This window comes from Manis javanica, chromosome 3 (genome assembly GCF_040802235.1).
Source record: "Manis javanica isolate MJ-LG chromosome 3, MJ_LKY, whole genome shotgun sequence".
In the NCBI taxonomy this organism is placed as follows: domain Eukaryota; kingdom Metazoa; phylum Chordata; class Mammalia; order Pholidota; family Manidae; genus Manis; species Manis javanica.
Genome location: NC_133158.1, coordinates 29,336,845 through 29,360,285, shown reverse-complemented (window position 1 = coordinate 29,360,285; position 23,441 = coordinate 29,336,845). Strand labels below are relative to the sequence as shown.

Below are 23,441 nucleotides of genomic sequence, written 5' to 3'. Positions count from 1 at the left end.
CTTCAGTCACACGGGACTTTGTTCAGTCCCTACACCACCATGCCCTCTGGAGCTGAGGGCTCTTTTGGCATGTGCTCACCCCTTTAAGGCAGCACAGGACCTCCCCACAAAGCCCGAAGGCCTGGATGAGTCGTAGGTATTCCTCAGAGGCCAGCTTGGGCCTCTAAGCCCATGCTCACCCCTGAGCCCAGTTAGGGGCCCTTTCTCTAAGCTGTGACCGTGTGACTGCCTGTGATCTCCACTGGGTGATTTAGCCTCTCCAGGACAGTGACCTTGTGTTATTTTCCACGGACAGTGCTGGCACAGAGTCAGTGAGCCTCAAATGGCTGCTGGCAGCCCGAGTGTGTGACTGGGGGAGAAAGCCTGGAGCTGCTGGTTTCAGCCAGACTCGGAGGCAGGGGACTTACGTATTCTTTGGATGGGTCTCCGATGCTGCCGTTGGTGGCCAGGGCCGTGGGCTCTGCGCCCTCTGGCTTTCCCTGCTGCGGCCCCTCCTCCTTGGGCAAGCCGCCCTGCCCGGGGAGGGCCACTTCTCCCACACCCAGTGCTTCACTCTTATATTGCTTGATAAATTCTTCCATCAGTTTCAACTCGTTCTCCAAAAGTCCACGGCAGCGAGAGGGGTCCTGGTCATAGATGGGCAGCTGGTGCATGAGCTGGCGGCGGCGGTAGTAGGCACCCTCGGTGCCCGTCACCGGCTGCTTCTCCTTTGGGATGAGCTCCATGTACTGCAGGCCCTAGGGAGGAGGGGATAAACCAACTGTGATTCTCCAGCACCAGGCAGAGATCGAGCATCCGTGAAGTTTCCAGCTTCTTCAGATCTTTGCCGAACCCAGGGACTCTGAAGGAAGAAAAGCTGTGAATTTTGGTAACACTCAAGAGAGGCCTAAATAAGTGTTCATTGTCCCCACATTCACGTTCCTGATGAGAATGGTGTGATTTAAGTAGGTGTTCATTTCAGATGTGCTGGCTCTGCTACGTGGATTCTGTTTCCCTCAAAAAAGAGTGTTTTTACTTCTTTTACCCCATGGCAGTGCTCCTAATTAAAAAAAAAAAAAAGTCAATCTAGTTTAAAATAGCTTTTCTTAGAAAAGTGCAATTAAATCATTATAGGTGTAAAGTACTTTATAATGGTTTAATACTTTAAAAACTGGCAAAGGCACCTTCCCATAGATTGGACAAGTTCTCAAGTCAGTAACATTTCTACATCGATATGCTTGGTAATCATGCAAACATTAATGTGCTTGTAGATAGCTGTCCACTTGGCCTTTTTTTAAAAAAATAGAAATGTTATACTTGGGTGGGTCCCACAAGTAGGAGTGGGTCCCACAACATCCCTAGAAGGAAGGCACTAGTATTACCTCTGGGAAACAGGCACAGAGAAGCTAAGTAACCTCCTGAAGGTCACACAGCTTATATGTGGTAGAGACAGCTTTGAACTCAGCAGTGTGGGTCTCAGTCCTTCCATACTATGTCTCTAGAAGATGGATGATACACAAAGAGAAGAAAAATGTCCCCCAGTCTCTGGGGGGGCATTTCCTTTTGTCATTTTCAGGGTGAGGCGGCTGTGCAAGTATTGCTTGGTGTCACGATTCTCCAGTCCCTGGATCTGGCTATGGCTCTGGCCTTCAAGGGTTTGCATCCACCCTGCTCAGCTTTACAAACACACATTGTGGTAGAAGTCCTGGGGTGGTGACCTTGCCAGCCAGCCACTTGTTGATCCCTGTATACACAGTGTCCTTTCACGGCTCTTTCTTATCTGTGGTGTAGGTGTCTGTGGCCAGTAGAGTTAATGGATTCCCAGCTGGGGCCCTGGAGACAGGAAGCTTTCCTTCCCAGGGACCCAGCGTTCCTGTTGCAGCTCAAAGCTGTGTACCAGCTGGGTTGCAGCATTTGGCCTTTGCTTTCAAGGCCACAACATTTAGCCGCCACTGGTTGTGCTTTGTGGCTTGAGACTCCAGCCACCTTACCTGGCTGGTCTGAGTCTCGCCTGGCTGGCCAGACCTCTGCCAGGCCTTACCTGGCCTCACCCAACTGGCCTATGACTCTTGCTGCCACTCACTATTCACATACCTGTGGCAGACATTATTAATCAAGCCTGATGAAGGTCTCAGGAATCACTTCAACACAGGCCTTCAGACAGTCATGATCTATTGGTGTGGACTTGGGAAGGTGTCCAGGAGAGAGGACCGGGTTGGAGTCAGCTGCCTGTGCTGTTCAGAGCCTGTAAGATACTCACCCAGGTATCTCTCCAAGAAGCTGTTCCCAAAATCTTTAGCAAGAAGCCTTTTCTCCAACCAGGTGGAAAGACTGGTTTAGGTTTTACGTTTTTCATGAGCACCTTTCTGAGTCATTTGGTGCTCTGCTTTCTGGCTGGAACACATTGGGTGAAGAATCAGACTTTATCAGGGGAGGAATCCAAAGTGCAGAGAGAAACCTGGAAGGGAAAGGTGCTCCACGGTTGGGTGTAAAACACAGTGCACTCTGGATTTGGAAGACGCAATCCTGATTCTGCTCTGATTCTTCTCCAGCTGTCAAACAAGGATAGTAAACGGGTTTCCTCTTACATGTCAATTCCGGTCACAGTGGCTACCTGCAATGCTGTGATGAGGAGGAGGCTGAGACCCAATAAGGGTTCCATGGGGACAGTGCTCTGACCAATCGGCAGCGCCTGCCACGGGTGTGGGAGTGGAGGACAAGGTATGAGAACCATACCCGCATAGGCACCTCAAAAGCCTCTGCCTGTCCCCCTAAAAAGGAGCTGTAACGTACTCAGCAAACAGGAGTAACAACATGTTGATGAGCAAAATGCTCAATGGAAGTTGGGTCCCTTGTGTCCCTTTTCTCTCCCCCCAGATCCTGCCTAACCCCTCCCTATCCTTGAAAGCCTTCCCTATGCTAACTCAGGGTACCTGGTCCTTTCTGCCTTTCCTTCCACCCACCCAGTTCCCCAGGCCTGCCTCAGCGGGCAAGGCCTAAGAAGTCAGAGAGGCCTGAGTTCAAGACCTGGCTCTGCCAGCTAACCAGTTGTGAGACATGGCTAGTTGTGTCACCTCTCTGAGCCTTGGTTTCCCCCATAGGTGAAGGTAATACTAGTACATCTCTAACGATGTTTGAAAATTAGCAGAGATCATACATGTATAGCTCCTGGCATGGTGCCTGGCACATAGTAAGTACCCAATAAATATTAGTCATTACGTTTATTGTTCCAGTCTTTGAAGGCTTAAGAACTTGTCTGGTTTTCATTCTGACTGGGAAGGATGACAGCAAGATGTGGTCCCATTTCCAAAATACAATCAGTGCCAATCACTTGGTAGTTTAAAAGAAGACAGGAGGGTGAGTGGGAAGGGAGTTGTCCAATCATAGAAATGCAGGGCATTTCTTGGGCAGGCCAGATGCAGGGCAGACAGAGTGGCTTTTATACCGTGGGGTTTTATGAGCCAGCATTAATCACGGCCTGATGATGCCTGCCTCTGATTAGTTCGGGGCCACAGCCTCAGGGGTTTTCGCAGCCAGTTCCTGACGCCCACAGCCAGCACTTTTACGAGCTGCTTGCTTTAGTTTCCACTGACATCTAGGAGACCCACTGATGGCTAACCCAGGCTTGGGACTGGACGCGGACCCACAATCAGAACCACCCGGCACATTCTGGAGCTACTGTTGTTTGACCCACCCTCTGTGACCCAGGATCTGCCCCTTGCCTAGTCCCTAGAACTGGTGAAGGCCCATTAACCTCTCTGTAGTTCCTTACACATAAAATCATTCCTACCTCATAGGCTGGCTGAGCTTATGAATACTGAAGTGTTCTTTTAAAATATGCTTTTCAAAAAGTACAGCTTAAAAAGTCTCTGCCTCTCTTCACTTTATCTAGAAGGGATTTTTTTCCCTGTCTTAAACTGCAGTTTAGAAGTGTGCTGCTCCAGCTCTGTATGGTGAAGGATCAAAGTTTGTTTGGTTGATCTGTCCGCCTATCACAGAATGATTTGTGGGCTCTCTGCACATGGCCAGAATGGAGCTCATGCCACATGAAATTTCCACGTGAATCTGAGCACAGTGGATTTCTGTTCAGTGAGAGGAGCTCTCTGATCCCATGCTTGGATGTTGATTGCTCCAAAATCTTCCCCAAATTCATTCTCGATTTCTGTGCTTCTCATTGTGGACCAGTGACAAGGGTTTTTTGGAGCACTGCTGGTACACAGACCACACATGGAATGTCACCGGCTCTCAGCAGGTACTCATCAAGCCTACTGCATGCCCTGCAGTGCAAGGTGCTGGATAGGACAGTGCACAGCACAGCATGGGGTCTGCCCATGTGGGCCTCCCTTCACTCCAGTGGGGGGGGGGGTAGATGATAGCTCAGCAAAGACATGCAGATGACAATTACAGCTTGTAAGAAAAGCTTCTGAAGAAACACTGGAGAACTGAGAGAGAAAACGTAGCAGGAGGATGGGTGGCATCTACTGTGGGTTGTGTAGTTAGGAATAGCCTGTCTGAGACCAGCTGTCAGAAGCTGTGCGAAGAACAGGGAAAGGCTGTTTCAAGTAGAGGGAACCGCAAGTGCTAAGTCTCTGAGATGGGCATGAGCCTAGAGTGTTCCAGAGCAGGAAGGAGGAAGGTCAGTAGTCAGTACCTACTGACAAGGGCACAGCCAGAGCCGTGTGAGTAGCCTGCAGAACAGGGCTGTGCAAGACCCCAGAGGCTCTCCTTTTCTCCCAGGGGAGACTGAATTACACTCCAGGCAGGCATCTCTAAAATTATAGGGCCTTTTCTTGTCTTAAGTATACAATCATGTAGGCCCTGGTCCCTCCAGGTGTGGTCTGGGGCCAGCACCATCGGCACAGGAGCTTGTCAGGGGTGCAGAGTCTTGGGACCAGCCGGGCCTCCTGGGTGTATTCCTGCAAGCTGTCCAGATGATCTGCGTGCTTGTTAAAATTTGAGGAGCACTGGTCTGGCCCTCTGGGGTTTGAGGGTGACTGCATGTGACAGTACCTGGGGGGTGGTAATATAAGTGCTCACGTCTGGTAATTCTGAGCCTGCACTCAGGAGCTTCTGATTTAATGGGCTGGGGTGAGGCCTGTGCATGGGGATGGACTTTCTATGGATTTTTTTAGTGGAGAGCCAGAGTGTGACCTTGTGAAGTCACTTGCTCTCTTTGGACCGTCTCCTTCTCTGGATGCCTCTTCCCAAGGTTGTGAAAAGCTAGGTTGGTTTTCCCTTCTGAGCCCAGGAGGCTTCAGCTGCTAGAGAGAAGCGAGGACCATTTCTGTGCTCTCCTACAGGCTTGTACATCCAGCAGATGAAGAAAAACACCTGAGAGGACTGAATGGTAAACCATCCTCTGTTCATAAGTGCTGAGCCCACAGGGAACCAGGAACAATCCTGTACTAGTGCTGGGAGGGCCCTTACAATTCATATAAACACCTCTACCCATTTCATGGATGAGGAAAACTAAGGCCCAATTGTCACTTCAAGATCACACAATGAGGTGGGACCAGGGTTGAAACCATAGCTATTCCTACCATTTTTGTAACCTTGCCCTTTTCTTACTTTGCATTTGAAATTCAGGAGTTCATGCATGGCTAATATTGACAAGGCTGGGAAAACAGCCACATGGATGGAGGAGTCTCTCTTACCAGTTTCTGGGTGACTCCAGGGGGAGCCCACTCATAGGTGATGGTGTCAAAGGTGGGATCTTTCCCAGTAGCAATGGGATTGGTCATGATCATCCGATTCCTCTTGTAAATCCGGATGCCATCCCCACCTTTCACCCGGGCTGTGAGGGTGGAATACTTGGAGTCCATCAGCAAGCGGCCAATTTTCCGGTCATCGTCCAGGTCAGAGCTCAGGCAGTGGTCCTCTTGGCTGCATTTGCATGACTTGCATATTTTCCTGGGGGAGTGAGGGTGATCAGGACAATTCAGGTCAACCTCCAGAAAAGAGGCACAGGTCTCCTGCTGACAGCATTTACCTATTTGAAAGCAAGCTCAAAGTTTAACTTTAATTGCTTAGAAATGTCTACAGCAGACAAATGATAAGCTGAGACCAAAAATCCTTTGGAATTGGAAATTGCCTTTGGGAGAGTCTAGTCTTTCTATCAGCCTGTCTATCTGTAAGGAATGTGGGATATGACTTCTGCCAGTAAAAAGAACAGCATGCTTTTCCTCACAGTAGTTGTGGTGGCAAAGTCTGGTTCATTCATTAGAACACTAAAAGCAGGAGTCTTTATGGCCTGTGGCTGAATTCAGCCCACCACCTGCTTCTGTAAATAAAGTTTTATTGGAACACAGCTATGCCTGTTCATTTATATGTTGTCTGTGGCTGTGTTTGGTCTACTACAAAGTCAGACTCAAGTAACTGCAACAGGCACCACATGGCATGCACAGCTTATAATATCTACTCTCTGGCCCTTTAGAATAGGGGTTTGCTGACTCCTGCTTTAAAGAATTACTGAAATCATCTCCCAAGATTCACGAGCCTTGGAGCATCAGCAACTTTTGAAACCATTAGCACTTATCCTGAAGTTAGCATACAGCTGGAAATTTTCTTCAAGAAACTGGTGGACAGGGGAAGGAACGGAGCTTAGAAAACCCCTCAGGCTGGAGAGACTGATGGTCACTGGCAAGGTCTTGTTGTGAGGCCTGAAGAAGGAAAAGCATCCCAGGGGAAGGTTCATATTCCCTTGAAAGCCTGCCACTTCTCTCTGACAATTAAAAACAAAAGCATTTGGCTGCTTTGTGTCATTCTGTTAAGGTTTAGAAATCCAGAGAGTTTGTGGTGTGAGAGGAAAACTGCTCCCCTCCCTTGCTGGCCCGTCACGTTAGGCGTGCTGTGTCTCAGATGCTGTAATGCATGTGATTTAAGAGCTTGTTAAGTGAAGTGAGCACTGTCAGGACCTCTGCAGGGATGGGCAGCCCTAAGCAAGGGCTCCCACTGCGGTTGCATGAGCACCTCACAGCCAGCCATGCCCCAAGGAATCCTCCTTTTCTCTTTGAAACTCAGGAGACTGATCTGTTTAATCATGTCACAAATACTGATCGTGGGGCTAGCAGGGCATGCATGCCCTAATGGTCTACATCAATTCCCAACCAAGGTCAGTTCTGTCCCCCAAGGGACATTTGGCAACATCTGGAGACATTTTTGACTGCCACAATGGGGTGCCACCGGCTTCTAGAAGGCAGAGGCCAGGGACGCTGGTAAGCATCCTATAGTGTACAGAACAGTGCCCTCTACAACAAAGAATTATATAGGCCAACAAGCACCTCGTCTAATAGGAAGAGAAGGAGGTCTCGTCACAGCCTTCATGGAGCCTACAGATGGGGTATGAGAGGGAGAGAAAATCAGATGGAAACTGCAGCACAAAGAATAAGTTTGGGCCGTAGGAGGAACTGCATATGCCCTGGGGTCATTGTGCTGGTCTGGACCAGTTTGCCCCGGATGTAAGTACCTAGCCTTATCGGAATGGGCTCGGTGCTGATCAGTTTGGAAAACAGTGGGTCACAGAAGGTTAAACACATTTCTTGTGTGCAAGGCTGCTGCTTGGTTTTAAAGGGACAATGTGCAATGGGACTTTAAGTGGGGGAGAATGCAGCATTCCCAGCATTACGTGAGGAGAAGCTTGCAGCCCAAGTTTGCATTCAGCGGGCTGCAATTTGAGAAACATTAAAATTGGCAATCTCAAGGATAATTCCAGTGCTACAAAAGAGAATAGGACTTCAAAGGGGATGCAGGGCAAAAACATCTTTTCTTTGTGACCTCGTAAGAAGGAGTTGCTTGTGGCACTGGGGCCTTTATTCACGATCAGTAGTATTCTCTCAGCTCTCCCTGTCGTGAGCCAGGCACGGGGAGACTGTGTTGCTAAGAAGGTGGGTGTAGCTCTGTGGGTTTGCTTGTGGGGAGTGACAGCAGGAGAGCAGGAAGCGTAAGGAGTTGGGGGGAGGAAGGGAAGGGAAGCTCAGTGTTGCCATGCGTTCTGCCACCTCCCCAGTCCTCCCATACGTGGAGCTGGATGAGGAAGCAGCCTTTGGCTTTTTTGGCAAATGTGGACTGTTAGGATGCCTTTAGAGATGTTGGCAAAGGGACACACTTTGAAATGGTAAATGCTGACGAACAGGAGATGTTCTCTGAGATTGTACCAACATCATGCCTCCTTTGATTCACGTTCTTCATGTTGCCAAGCGTGTTGCTGGGACTTTAGAGATGAGGAAGACACTGCTGTGGCCCCACCCTGCTTATTCCAGGCACCCAGACCGAAGAGGGTACAGACACACCCAGAAAGGTGTTAAGCAGTCATTTCTACAATCTGTCACAGGCAATCCAGAACACTGGAAAATTTCAACCTTGGAATCTTAGTTCTAGCCCGAGCACCAGCCCACCACAGGCCACTGGTCTTCTTATCTGGAAAATAAGTGGGTTGGTCTACGTGAGGGTCTGGCAAACTACAGCCCATCGGCCAAATCCAACCCATCACCTGTTTTTTGTATGGCCTGTGAAGTAAGAGTTTTAACATCTTTAAATGGTTGAAAAAAATTCAAAAGGCAATTACTGTCTTGTGACATGTGAGGATGATGTGAAAGGAGAATTTCTGTGTCCTTAAGTAAAGACTGAAGGGAACACAGTCACATTCATTCATGCACGTATTGTCTGTGGCTGCTGTCATGCTACAAGAGCCACAAACAGTGTGGCAGGGCCCACGTGGCCAGCAAAGCCTGAAGTGTTTACTATCTCGCCCTTTACAGACAGTTTACTGACTCCTGGTCTAGTTGATGAGTTTTAAAACTTTGCTTTGCATCCGAATCACCTGGGGGTGGGGGGGTGGGGCATGCTCTGTACACTTGGGGATGCCCCAGCTAGTCAGATTCACAGGTCTGGAGTGGGATCCAGGTCTGGGGACTTATAACTGTTCCAGGCACCATCCTAATGAACCCCCAAAGTGTGAGATACCCTAGCTGGTCCCTCTTAGGGATTTAAGCAGCTCAGGTTTACTTCTCAAGGTAGATTATTCCTAAAAAGGCACAGAAAGCCCAGCCCCTGTGACACAATTCCGTGGCCAGGTGAGAAGAGGCAGTTAAGCTACGGGTCCCAGAGCAGCTGCTGAAGCTGCCGCCACCGAGACAGGACCTCATCAGAAAGGCTGCCGCAAAGAGCAGATCGGGCAACTATCAAGAGAACCTATGGATGTAAACTGTGATTTGATGAACCAGCAGTCTATCTCCCCTTTTTCATACAATGTCCCCTGTTTCCCTCAAACCAGGGTTTTTTTCTACTCACCAAAGTCTTTGTACATTATAAATGTAAATAAATAAAGCTATTAGAATAGTAGTAAAACTTACAACATCTCTGTATGTAAGGGAGAGACTTTGTTGGACTCTGAAAAGCCTGGAATCCTGCAGGTGTGTGCCCCTCTGCCCAGCTCGGCACCCAGGAGGTCAGGCCAGGAAGGCAGGAAGCCCCACCCGGCCCCTGGGAAAGTGGGATGCTGAAGGCTGCCTGGAGAACTTCCCCTTACCTTTCCATGATATGTTATTTCTGAAAGTCTGCTCTCGTCTTCACTCTGTCCCTTCCTCTCTAAGTAACTCTGCTATCTCAGCTGCTAATACAAATACCATTCTAATTCTTCTAACCACGTGAATCATGCATTCAATTACAGTTTGCTTGAAACTATGGAATTGTAATGCTGCAAGGGGATCGTAGAGCACATTAGCTCCCATGTTTCTGTTTTTCAGGTGGGAAACTGAGGCTTGGAGAAGGGAGGTGTCTTGTTCAAGCAGAGTCAGCATGCGACTTTGTCCTGTGATTATTAGCTGGGGTACTTCTGCACTAAACCAGGCTGGCTGCTACTTTGATCAGTTACATAACTTTCAAACTACTAAGTGTATGAAAAATTCAGCCTAAAAATTGGTGATGATACCATTTTCCCCCTAAGGTTCTGGGACCTCACTGCTCCAAGATGGCTTGAATTTAGGTCCCTGGGAAGGTGGTTCAAACCAAACATGACATGTGATATGCAGGACCGACAAGCTGCAATCTGTGTCGGTGTCTCTCAGGGATAAATTCACCTGATGTTCAGATCATCTGTAGGAAGATGAGGAAATACAGGGTCTAATACAATGCTGGGAGCCTTCATCTTCCAGCCCTGAGGAACAGGGTCCAGAACTGCCCTTCTGCCATAAACAACTAGACATCCAGATAAAATCTACTGAAAGACCATTCTCAAGTGTCAGACGACAGGCCTCGAAGGACTGTGATCCTTGGGAGAAACCTGATTGGACTCACCGAGTGGGAGCATTTAGGGGACATTATCCCCCTGCCCCAAGAATTCTAACAGGGGGCATCCTAGCTGTCTTCAGAGAGCTGACAAGAAACCAGTGTTGTTCTCTGACCCTTGATGGCAGATTTAGGACCAACGTGGTGAAATGAGAGGGAAGGTGACTCTCGTCAAGGTCAGAAAGAGCACACATGGCCAGAATAGATGTGTGGGGAGTTCCCTTAGGAGTGAGTGTCTTGGCTGTGGGAGGAGTTTGTGCAGGGGATGGGAGTTGGCACCAGATGAACTTGAAGGTCCCAGGCATATAGATGACCACACAAGCTCCTCTGAAGTCAAGGACTGAGAGGGGAGGGGGTCAAGGAATGATCTGGGCTTGGAAAGCTCAGGGTCTGCAGTATTACATGCAGATGAGGGTGAGCATGGGTAGTGTTTCATGCAGACTGAGTTTGAATCCTGCCATTTCATAGCTGTTCCCCCATTATCCACTCTCAGTTTCCTGATCTGTGAAATGGAAATACTAGTACCTACTGTTTAGGGTCACTTCCACAGTTTAATATAAGACTTAACTCAATAAATACTTTTGTAAATTGCCATTCCACAATGGAAGTCAACATCTCTGAGACTAATGCCTCCCAAATTTTGCTCCCTGATGGAGTTCCCAAGGCAACCCTCTGGCAATGGAGATGAAAGCTCCTTGTTTGACCTCATGCCCTACAGAGCATAGCCTCTCCCCCAGGGCTGCAGGGACAGTCACAGAGCTGCCCAACTCCAGGGGGTGCCGCCCACAGGGACACTGATGTGAATAGTGCCCGATGTTGAGCAGTGTGGCAGCTCTTCCTCTTGTTTTTAGAGTCCTCAGTGAGAACAAAGAGAAGAAAACTGCAAAACCCAGTCCAGCTGGGTTGTATGGCCCTCCCTCAGGGATATATGGACACCGGGTCCTGGTTTTTAAGTACTGTGGACAGAGCGACTTTCATTTCTGTCCCAGAGGCACTCTTGAGATCAAAACGCAGCAAAAGGGATGATGGTGCAGTAGCGGGAGATCAACCCCACGTAACCCAACCCCATGTAGGGCAGCAGATCCACCCAGGGTGGGCTGGACACCAGCTGACAATGGCCCACGTTTTCCCGGCGCAGTCTTGCTGGGCTGAGCTTGGCAGCCTCAGCCGGACACAGTTTGTGGAATGCTGAGCTGATTCTCTGCCTTGGTTTCCCATGGGCTCTGCTGTCGTTTCTGAACTAGACCGAGCAGGGGTGCCTTCCGTCCAGGACCCTTCCTCCCCGACAGCGCCATGCTTCCTAAGCCATCCAAGCAGAGATGCATGGCCAGCATTCCCAGAAAGGACAGCCAAGAAGTGAAGGCAGGCAGCACCTCGCCTGACAAACTCTCTTACCTCCACGAGTGTGGCTCGAAGCCCGAACACGTCCCCTTGCATCTCAAACAAGGCACACCTCTTGCCGACTGCTGCTGGCCCAGGGACATCTGGAAAAGGAGACAGAGAAGAGGGTGTTTTCCTTCCAAAAGTCTTAGACTGGGGATGCTGGCATGTTGGCAGAGGGGTTGTGTGGGGGTCAGAGGGCTCGGGATGAATAAGCCATCACTTAACTGTTTACCAGGAACTGAGACCAGCTGGGAAAGTGGCCACAGGGCGGGCAAGTGTCCACGGGTGGGGCACTTCCCGATAAAACTACAATGGAGGCTCATTCCTGGCCTCTGGGGCTGTTGCCAGACACCAAGGATTGTGTTGGAAACCCGCCGCTGTGAGGCATCATCTGCTCCTTGCCCACTCTCACCAGCTTTCCTGATCCACTTGTCAGTGGGATGGAATCTTCTAGAGAGAGTCTCTTCTCCCTCATTTATCCGTAATTTACTGATACGGTGTGATTAAACCAAAGCTACAGGCACAAGCAAACGTTCATGCTGCCAAGTGTTTACAGCCCAAAGTATAACTTAAATATTTTGCTAAAACATGGAAAATCACGAGCATTTGAAATCTGGTTGGAAGTCCTTTGGAAGAACCATGCACGAGACAGGTTTATTATTTGTTACCAGCCATTGGTAATAAAAACATGCTGGCCGCCACCACTGCTGCGTTTAGACCCAAAATGACTCTCAAAAGGGGTCTTCAAACCAGCATCACTGGAAACCTGCCAGAAACACAGACCCTCAGGCCCCACCCCAGCCCTTTTGAATCAGAATCTACACTTGAACAAAAATTCCCAGGTTTCATATAACATTAAAAGGTGGAGAAGAAAGGTCTTAGTATATGAATCTGCTGGCTGAGAAACTGTCCCAATTCCCTCTTGGGGGATGACTTGCTACAGGTATGCACATGTATTATAATTTATGTTCAACTATACGATAAAGGAACACGTTTCTCATTCAACCAGCGTTTGCTGAGTCCTTTAAGCATTTATTTATCATCTACTGTGTGCCAGGCACAGGGATACATCCTAAAGCTCAGGTGTGCCCTAGAGGAACTCACCATCTGGGTGGAGATGGAGAGGGAAACGCATACTTATCGCCTGCTCCTGGACGGGCTAAGTCTGAGGCAGGGGAAATTGCCTGCTGCACAGCAGAAAGGTAGGGGCTTTGGAGCCTGAGAGACCAGGATTCCAAGCCCAGCTTTGTGACCTAACAGTGGCACTGGCCTTGGGCAAACTGAGTCTCAGTTTGCTTACCTGTCAGATGGGAGAGAGACTGTCTGTAAAGAGTCACCCCCATCTTAGGCCCTGAAAGTGGCAGATGCTATTATTCTACACACTGACTTCAGGTGTACACAGGAAGGTGTGAAAACACCTATATGGGAGGGAGGCTTCTTGGAGGAGGCGACTTGACTGGGGCTGTACAAGATGAGCAGGCAAAACAGGAGAAAGGGCTTCTTAGAAGGAAGAGAATGTGCAACGGCCAAAAGGTGCACAGGTCACGGCAGGTAGGGCCCTGCAATCTGAGCATGTTCTTTGGGACAGGACTCAGCTACTCTCTTTGCTTTTCAGTGGGGAAGAAAAAAAGCAGTGAAACTTGAGAGGCCATCCTTGTGGCTAATGTTCGAATTCAAAAAAAAGACATGGAAAAAAGTCATTCCCAGCTCCAGAGAGTAAGGACCATGTCACACACATTGGAAGGGAGGCATGTTCATATTTGTGCTACATTCATGTTAAAATTGAAAATCAGGAGGATGCTCACCACCAACGCATCGTCCTAAATGGGAGAGCTTTCATTCATAGGCAGAACTTTACTCCCTAAAGCCATAGCCTATTTAAACAGTCCTTGCAAACCTCTGCGTCTCCTTGGATTGACTCCTTGGATTCTATTAGTTGCAATACAGTGATCCCTTCACACTGAATATTTGAGTGATTCAAGGTTATTTTGGGAGGTGTTCAGTTTATGAATAAGGCTTCACCATTGGACGACGGTCCTAGACAGATCCAGAGGCAGCAAAGCTGGAAAACAGGAGAGCTATGTAGAAAGAAGCATTTCTTAATCGTCAGAGCCCTCTGTGCGCTGGAGCATTATTGTTCTTCTAACAAGTGGCTGATTAAACAGCCACCCCCACAAGGGATTAGTCCCGATGCCTCGCTGGTATAGCTGGCTGCTGGCTCTGGGTCTGGCACAGAAAGAGCAAAGTAAGGCAGCGGAGTGGAGCAACGGCCTGCGGGCCCTGCGGAGGCAGCCCTGACATTTATTAGCTGTGGGGCTGGGGGCGGCTGGTCTCCTCGCTCACCCTAAATGGCTCCTCTATAAAATAAGAACACTGGCCTGGATCTGGGTGGTCCAAAGCCTGTTCTGCAGAGCCTTCGTTCTGGGAGATGTTACAGAGTGGTTGTCACATGGCTGGGGAGGGAAGGATCACAGGATTAGATAAAAATGGGTGCACAGGATGGCCAGTGGTTTCCAGAGCCTGTGAAGTGTTGGTTTAAGTTAGAAGCAAGGGGAGAGGTAGAGGGCAGGCGGCTGTTACAAGCTAAGGGGCTCCAGGCTTTAGGATTAGAAGGTCTGGGTTTTGGTCCCAGTTCTATCCCTTTCTTCTGCTGGAGTTGGGCAGGTTTTCCTCACCTGTGCCATGGGGATGATAACCAGCCTGCCTCTCAGGGCTGCTGTGAGGCCCAATGGGCTGGCACGTGGGAAGGACTCGGCATGCGTTTCTCATGCACTGAGTCCTCGCTGCCATTACTACACCTTGTGTAAACAGCCTGAGAGACTCTCTGAATCAGATGTTCTCAAAAAACAATTTTCCTCCAGCTTCACAGTTCTGGGAAACTTCAGACAAACCACTTTTCCAAATGCACACCCCATACACTTTCTTTTTCTCTACTCTGTTTCATTTATGTAAATGTTGCCTCTCTGACAAGGTGCAGGAAGCAGAGAATTGGCCTTCATTTCCACCCCGCTAGTGGGATGGTTTCCATGGCGACAGAAGTCTGTGGGAGAGAAAAATAAATGGCCTTGTGAGGAAGAAACAGATTTGGGCCATCAGGCCACACTTGGAGCCAGTTTCCTGGCTGACAGTGTAACATAATAAATAGCCATTTGTGTGCTGCAACGACATTCATGCTGGAGCCAGACAGACCCAGGTCTCTCCCCCACAGAAACGAGGGTCCTGTTGACTGAGGAGCCGAGCACGTCAGCCAGAATAGTGTTCCAAAGGAGATATTCTGGTTTGTAAACAGTGGGTTCCTCTGACTGGACTCCATCTCAGATGAAGGATGGTGCAGTGGCTCACAGTAGCTGAGAATAAGAGGACTTAAAAGGAACCATCACTTAAAAATAAAAGGGGGTTCTTGGAATGTAGCATCTATTCTGTCCTCTTTCTTGAGGGGAGAATAAAATGTTTTGACAATTTTCTTTGGCTCAGGATAGTAGGATGTGGTCCATCTGATGGTGTGGAACTGAGTTGTGTCAGGGACTTAAAAGGACTTAGATCAGACCTGGGCTCCCTGGGGATGCCCAGGGCAGGGGACTCCGCCCTCCTCCGAGCATATGCCTTCAGGTGAGCCTCAGGGAAAGCCTTAAAGGGGAAAAGTGTCACCAAGAGCAAGTGCAGGACCGAGATGACGAGGAAGTGAAAAGGGGAAATGCAATATGGAGTCTGGGGATGAGCTCGGGGCTCCGAGTTAGGAGGTGTGAGTCCCTCCCAGCTCAGCTTCTCTCTCCTTGTGTAGCTCAACTTCCTCCTCCGAAATATGGTTCCCCCCTGCCATTTTTTTGCCCCAGTATTAAAAGGTGGTTTGTAAAGTGAAATAAGTATTTACCATTGTTTAAAAAAGTTACCCAAAACTTGGACGTAAAGCAGAAAGGTGGGTGGCATGTCCTCTCGGTGTCATAGGGGGCAGACATTGGCACCCGCCCCCTGCCCCCCTCCATACAAGGATTATCTAGAGAAATTTCCTTCCTTCTACTCCAAGACTTGGTGAAGTTAGATGTGAACTTGTGGGTTTCTGTCCAGTAGAGAGACACATAATTTTTGTCCTTTTGAAAAAGATAAGCCCAAAGGCCATGATTTATTGTCCTGGAGGACATTAACTAGACACCTGACCTATGAGTCTTGTCTTAACATTAGATTGCCTATAAATGCCTAGCTCCTCCAATGCTTTTTTGAACTGGTCTAAATATCTTCCTGACTCCTTCATTAATGAGTTGAATAAAATCTTCACTAAGTTTCATTTTATATTTCCGTAAGAATCATGACTTTGCCATTTTGAAAATTCTGTCTTATCATCCCATGTCCTCCTGACGGTCCACAGGTTTGCTTTCTGAACTGGGGGTGGGGGCGTTCTGAACTGACACAAAATTCCATTCCAAGTCATCTGCTCTGACGTGTCCTTTGTCTGTAAGCTCTATACACATATGTTATTCAAGATTACGGGTCAGCATGCTCTGTGATTTACACCCTCCCTAAGCAGGTCCCAGGAGCCACTGTGGTGTGAGGGTGGAGATGGGTGGGGCGGAGTGAAGTTATATGAGAAAATTCCGAAAACTAGGATCATGTGCAGACTAATGATCCCAGAAACTACCCTCAACATCCCCAAAATAATGACAGTGTGGTGGTCTACAAGGTGACTTTGCTTCCTGAAACATTCTCCTCCTTTACGAGGACAGCCCTGCGAGGTGTAATCATCACCCCCAGTCTGCAGATGGTGCAAGCCAGTGAGTGAAAAGCGGCGTGCTGTTCAGAATGGTCCAGACTGGAGCTCTGTGGTGGGTGGGGGCTCGGTCCTAAATCTACCCTCATCTGACTGGCCTTAAGCGAAAATGTTCTGTCTTTCCTAATGATGACGTCTGTAGCTGACACTGATTACGAATGTCTTACGTGCTCGGCATGTGCCAAGCATTTTCATAATATTTAATTTAAGCTTCTTGATGGACCTAGTAGAGGGGTACTTGTGTTCAGTAACCTTGTGTTCAGGTAAGAAACAGGCCCAGAGAGGTTAAGCCTCTTCTTCAAAATCCAATAGCAAGGCAGTGGTGGGGCCAGGAAGTGAGACCAGGCAGGTCCTATTTCAGAGCTCTGCCCCCATGCAGCCTGCTGTGACACCTCTCCACCGAGGGTACAGTGCTTTATGAAGTACATTCACATCCCTTATCTCCACTTGGGTTTCATAACAACGCTAGGATGTTGATATTCTGCATGTGGTTCATGAGAAAAACAAGCTCATAGACCAGGCGGGATTTGCTGCTCAGGACCCAGTTCACACTCATGCCACTGGAATCCAGATCCTCTGACCTCCTCACACAGCAGGAGCGTCCAGACCCCAGACGGCCTCCTGCGAGTCTGGCCTTGACTCTGGGCCTCAGGCCAGCCGGGTCCAAAGGGGTGGGCCAGTGTGTCTGCAGGGGTGGGAGGTCCTGGGTTAGGGTTGTGGGCTGTGGGACAAGCTCACGGTCACCAGGGTCTCAGAAATTTCTACCATCTGACCCTGCTCTGCTAAGTCAACTAAAGTGTAGATGGCTAAGGCAACAGACAGGCTTCAAGGGCAGTTGGAGAGGCCGTGTACAGAGGAGAAAGTGAATCAGAAGCACGGACAGTGCCTGTGGGAGAACAGCACCAGGGCAGAGAGCTGGAGCTCATGCCCCGCCCCAGGTTGTGGGGATGGCTGGACAGGCAGTGGCTGGCGGGACAACAATTCAAGACTGTTTGCTAGAAACTCTTTTACCACTGAAAAACAACAACAACCCACATTAACCAAGAAGCAAATCATTCCTGGGTTTATTCCCAACTCTAGATAGTTGGTCTATATTAAGGACAATAGCACCCATCTCATTTTGGAGTTGTGCTGAACCACTGTGAAAGGGATGAAGGCCGCGGAGTGCTGGATGAGGTGTCCCTATAGTGTGGTCCATCTCACCTGCCCTAATTCACCTCTCTTTCCAGATCATCTGTTTTTACTCAGATTCCCTTTCCAATCACCTGGGCCTCTTGCAGTTCTCCTAAATAGACACTCAGGGTTTTGCTCACACTCATCTAAGCCTCAGAGAGCTTCAACCCCAGCCACTCTTCAGGGACCAGCTCAAGTCCCATCTTTTTCATAATAAAAAGAATTAATAGCAGCTGTAATGAGTACTAGGCTTTGCAGTTTTCCAGTTGCTGAGCCTGAGCCCTTGTAAATCTTACATCAGCTCTAAGATATCTTGGGGTGGTTCTCAAGGTGTTCCCCCAGCAGCATCTGGGATCTTCTTAGCATTGCAAAGCCTCCACTTTCACCCCAGAACCGCTAACTCAGTCGCCGTGTTGGGCCCAGCCCTTGCTGCTTAGGCCCGCCAAGGTGATCCGGATGCACCACTAAAGTTTGAGAATTGTCTACTTTCGCTGGTGCCCTAGGCTGAACTGGAGATAGCTGAAGGGTAACTGATTGCCTGGATCACTGATTCAGGGCCTGGATGCTGGGCTTTCGGTGCTAAAACCAGGAAAGCTCCAGGCAGACCAGCATGAATTGGTCTCCCTAGTTAAGGGGGTTCAAAGGGATTAAGTGAAAGTGGTAGGGCTGAACCCAGGTCTCTGAATACTGAATCTCCATTTTAATTTAACCAGTGCATCACTGTACTTGGCAACCCCAAGGAGCCTTTTCCAGATGTTTTGGGGCCCTTACACTTATGTCTCAAAGAACTCATATAAATCAGAATTACAAATGCAGTCAGCTTCAGGAAGGAGAAAGAGCGAGCTGTGAGCTGGTACTCCCACAGGGGGATTGGTCTGGTCTGGGTATGTATGAAGGCAGTGCTTCTCAAATGAATCACTGATGAGCATAAAGACTGCCTAGGATTAAGATAACATGCTGATTCTGGCCTAGCCATTCTGGGGCAAGCCTGGTGTTCCACAGTTCTGCAGACCTCCCAGGGGAAGCCAGTGCTACTGGTCGGGACAGGGGGGACGCTCTGAGCAGCAAGGGGCTACAGCCATGCTTCCCAAACTTGTCTGCACATTCCAGTCATCTGGGGATTTTTTAACACTCCCAAAGCCCAGGCTGCCTCAGACCATAAACTCTGGGGATGGGCCACAGGCTGCAGTCATTTTGGAAGTTCTCTGGAAGATTCCAATGGCAGACAAGTTTGGGAACAACTGAGCTTCACCATTGTACCCTCAGCCGCTCCAGTGCAGACCTTAGGGCTCTCAGCGCTGTGCCTCCCACTCTGCAGTCACAGACCGCCATTCCCTATAAGGTGCATTTATTTTGTTTATTTTTTATTTTTTTATTTTGGTATCATTAATCTACAATTACATGAAGGACATTATATTTACTAGGCTCCCCCCTTCTATAAGGTGCATTTTTAAAGCACATCTGACTTCTGTTATTGTCATTCTGTTCTGGTCCCGTCTGCCCTGGCACAGGCCTGACTCCGAGGTGTCTGCGCCAAATGCAGTAACACTCTTATGAGCCAGACAGAAGGGAAACCACAGCCCTTCCTCTAAATTTCACTGGCTGGCTGTTCCCTGGGGGGGTTCTCAGTGATATTGAGACCCTTTGTCAGGCCTAAGGACAAAGGTCTTCCTCCACAACCCCGGGGCTAAAGCAGGGACTTGGAGAGTCTGCCACACAGAGGTGCCCAATGTGGGCCCAAATGGTCACAAGCTGCATCACAGAAAGTATTTTTTTTTCCCTTTTGGAAGTACGATCCTTCTGGGGTGTGGTCTGGCTGGGAGGTACCAGGGGGCCTTGCCCTTGACTTTCCTGTTCCAGAACCCCAGAGTCTTGACAGGCATCTGGACTTCTTCCACTTTCTGAAGCGAAAAAATGAGTTGCCAAAACAGGGTTAAAAAATACTAGTGGAGCAATGACATCCATACGCCAGCCAGGACAACGACTGTCCGTCCATGCCTCCAGGCCTGCATTGGCTGTCTTCCCAGAACACAAGCCCTCCCCGGGGCCACGTCCTGTGGGCCCCCAGGGGTGGGGGCTGGGGCCTGGAAACCCCCGCGTGCTAGGCGAGCACCACACTCTCCAGTCTTGTTGCTCTTCCGTGAGGGTGACCCTTGGCGCCCTATTCCATGCCACCTATTCTGTTTTCATGTAACAGGGATGCTCCCTATCTTGCCCTCTCCAGCCTTGAGCAGAACTGTTGCTCTGTTTATCCTCTGGCTTCTGGCTTTCTCACCACCCCCACCCCCAATGCTGGTGCTCTGCTTGGGAGAGCCTCAAGCTGGGGCTCGGGGTGTGACCCAGAGGCCCCTGTTCCCCAAATATGAGATGAGAGAGGAGGACTTGGAGTCTAAATCCTGGAGGTTCCATCTGTCCCTTCCAGCCTTAAGAATGTGGTACAACAGGCAGAGGAGTGTGAGGAGCAGGCTGCTGGCAGTCTCACTCCTTGTTCATGTTTCCATTCGGCTCCGTCCAACCTATGCTCTCTGTGATGATGTCCAAGTCGTTCATGGGAACATCTTGGATGAAGTGCTGCAAAGACCTCATCTCCCTCGGAGATCATAGCTGGGGGCAAAAGTGTTCCTCAAGGGGCCCAGCGTGGGTGTGTGAACGTGTGCCTCGAAAGCCGCGGTATCTACCCCCAATTGTTCCCTGGGCATTTTTGTTCCTCTGTCTAGACTAGCGTGGATGGGAAGAAATCTCTCCAGTTTAGATACCCTTTTCCTGAATTGTGTAATGAGGATAAAAATGCACAGACTAAACAAATTAAGATTAGCCCAACTGATCTCGTACTTAGAATTCTATAGATGGCAAACTTTCTCTTTTCTTTTTTTTATCTTTTTAAAGACCAACACTATTTAAAGCACCAGAAGAGGAAAACATTGGGTGGGTGCTGAGCTGATTGCCGAAGTGCCGAGGGGTCAGTGTTTCTGGGTACAGATTCGATTATTTTTCCTGTTACAGTGGTTTGTGTATGTGAACTTGATCCCGTGGACCAGCTGTGGGTGAGTTAATCTGATGGGTTTAGTTTGTGATGCTAGGAGTGCTTGGTATCCCAAGTAAAGTTTTAAGCAAATGCCCATGAGAAGAGTATGTTTTCCTCTCTGTAGGTGATAGCATTTCTGTTGTGGTTTCATTTGGTTTCTGTCTGCCAAGGAAGGCTGTCCAGGTTCAATGCTGGGAGAATCTGAGCTTGGGGAAAAATATACTATGTTTTCCTTACTGTCCTCTCCTCCTTGACATGGCATGTTTAATACATAAAATTAAATTACAATCAGGGCGGCCAGGAGGGAGAAAATAATTCACAGAACGTGCTGCTCTGGAGTGCATGGAAGGCTAGAAGGATGCATGGTGGTCCCGGAGCCCTTGGGGGGCAGGGAAGGGGGCCTGATGGTCCCGGGTCTCTCTCTGCCCTGCTGTCCCCAGAGAGGGTCCCCATCGTTCTATGCGGGCTGGAAGCCCCCTGCCAATTCCTCCCAACACTGCTTCAGGGAGACCTTGATTTCCCCAGACCAGGGAATCCCTACCCACTACGTACAGCCTCTTACAGAACATCTACAGTCCTAACGACTCATCTGCTTTTGTCTTCCCTCTAGGGGAGGAAATGATGGGAGATGACCAGGGTTTACATCAGGTGTGAACATAAAGGGTTATTCTAGCTATAAAAAAAAAGAAGTAGCAAAGCAAATCTATATGCAGAGAGGGAAATGCAAAATGAAAGGCTTCTCTGGTTAAGAACCTGCTCTGGCTTCCTTTACTCCCCCCACGTTCCCCAGCAGCCGAGCTTCCCGGTTGAGGCTCATTCTGGGAAAGCAGGAATGCCCAGTCCCAGGCCATGAAAGGAGTAAGTATGAGAGCCGGCGGGTGGCTGGTTCTAAAATTGCCCCCCCATCCCAACAGCTGACCCTATCCCTAACCATCTGCCTCCTGGAAGTCTCCTGATTACAAATGAATGATTGCAATCATAGTCCTGTTATCTGCTGGGTGGGCTAACTGGGCCTATTAGTAATGTCTGCCTCTTACCCATGGTATCAGTTGGCATAATGGAGCAGACACCATGAGTACTCAGTGAGGCAGGAGAGGGGATTATCTCCCTGTTTTTCTTGTCCTTTTTTTTTCCCCTTCCTTTTCGATAACTGTACCCTTTTGTATTTTTAGCACTTTCATCAAAAAATAGGCAAAGAAGCGATAAGACTCAAATCAGTACATTTTTCAAGGGTTTGTAGCTCCTAGAAAGACCTGACGTGAGGGACATTTGGATGAAAGAGTGGTGGCAGTTCTATGACATAATTTGCCTGGCTGTTCTCCTCTCCCGGTTGGCTTTGGCAAGAACGCTTGAAATGGGCAGTCTCATTTCATAGAATATCCCTTTTATCATCTCCAAGGTGATGGGGCTGGGGGATCACTTTGAGAAAGAGGCTTATGGAACAAGGCAAAAAGTTCCAAATCCTAAACTCAGCAACTGATGGTGGATGACTGGATGTGTGTGATGGCACATGGAAAATCTGGGAAGATGTCAGCCTCTGCCCAGGACTGACGCCTTTGTTTAATGTTCCTTTGGCAGGGTGAAAATGATGGGAAGGGGGTAGGAAACCAGCTCTGCAAAGCCAGCGTCTTGCTGATAGCTGATGTTTACACGTGGTTGTATTCAAAGCAGGTCCCCAGTCTCATGCTTAAGAGGCCTTGCTGGGCTGAAGTGATAGGAGTTTTAGGACTGAACTAATACTTTCCTTTGACACCAGCTGCCTTTGGACGAGCTACACTCACTCCCCAGGCTGACATGGAGAGCGAATTGCACCAACACAGGGGGGCAAGACTATTCTCTCCTGTTTTTGAGAATTGCTCCTTTCTAGGCAAGTCAGCCCCATTATTTGAGGGGCTCACTGTTTAACTGACATAGCCAGTGGGAGGAGGGTCCTCTGGTGTCCCCTCACCTGGACTTGCCATGGATCTTTGAGATCACTCAGGTTCCCAGAGTGTGAGCATTGTTTTCATTGACTATGAAAGGGATTTCCATAGGGCAAGAGCTGCCCCGCATTTCTGGTTAAACTGTTCCCAGAGACCCCTATCAGTGCACTCTTTTTTCCTTGAAGTTGTCTTTTTTCTTTCTTGTATAGGCACTGCCAGCGTTTGGGAAGATGTAAGTAAAGCCGTTAGCCTCACTCCAAGCCACAAGGTATCCAAACTGCCCCCGGGGGAATTTTATAGAGAGATTTACCAAGTAGCTTCAGGGAAATGGAGAATGAAAGAAAATCAGGTCCCTACAGGGACTCTTTACCTCCCCTCCGCCCAAATGAGAACAAGCTGTAGGTGTCTCCAGGCCTAATATCCTCAGGTTACACTAGGAAATTTAAATCTAATCAGTTTTATGGTTCTTAAGATTTTGGCCCTTAATGACTCCTTCTTAAGTATAAAACTGTAAGCTTGAGGCCAGCAATATTTACTTCTTATACCTCCCCCGTTTTACAAGACTTGCCTGATTTTAATAACCTGACGCCTTCCTATAAGGATGTAAGATGGTATGTATTATGTGTGTATTTGTGTACGTGTGTGTCTGAATTCTTGCGACATTACTGATCTTCCCAAGGAGAGCACACTTCAGGGGGAGTTAATTATGGAAGTGGGGGAGATTTACCAAGCCAAGTGGGAGAATTTTTAATCTTGCCTATCTAAAATCTTAATGTCTTAAAAGGAAATTTGCTGTGTAAATGCACAGCACTGTTATTAAAAGTCTGAAGGTTTTGCTTAGGCAAATGATTCGGGCTGGGTAGCTCAGGCCTCCTTTTTTAGGTTGACCTTTACAGCAATGGAAGCATTGAGA

At 48.7% G+C, this 23,441-nt stretch overlaps 1 protein-coding gene across 1 annotated transcript in view; it reads right to left on the bottom strand.

Annotated features, from left to right (window-relative positions):
• The window catches only part of LMCD1 (LIM and cysteine rich domains 1), a 52,792-nt gene that overhangs the window by 12,667 nt on the left and 16,684 nt on the right, over positions 1 to 23,441 (bottom strand). The window contains exons 2-4 of the mRNA XM_017668483.3: positions 11,659 to 11,747; positions 5,634 to 5,889; positions 408 to 737 (exon numbers count right to left, since the gene is read on the bottom strand). Coding sequence (XP_017523972.1) covers positions 408 to 737; positions 5,634 to 5,889; positions 11,659 to 11,747 — 675 coding nt within the window. The remainder of the gene's footprint in view (positions 1 to 407; positions 738 to 5,633; positions 5,890 to 11,658; positions 11,748 to 23,441) is intronic.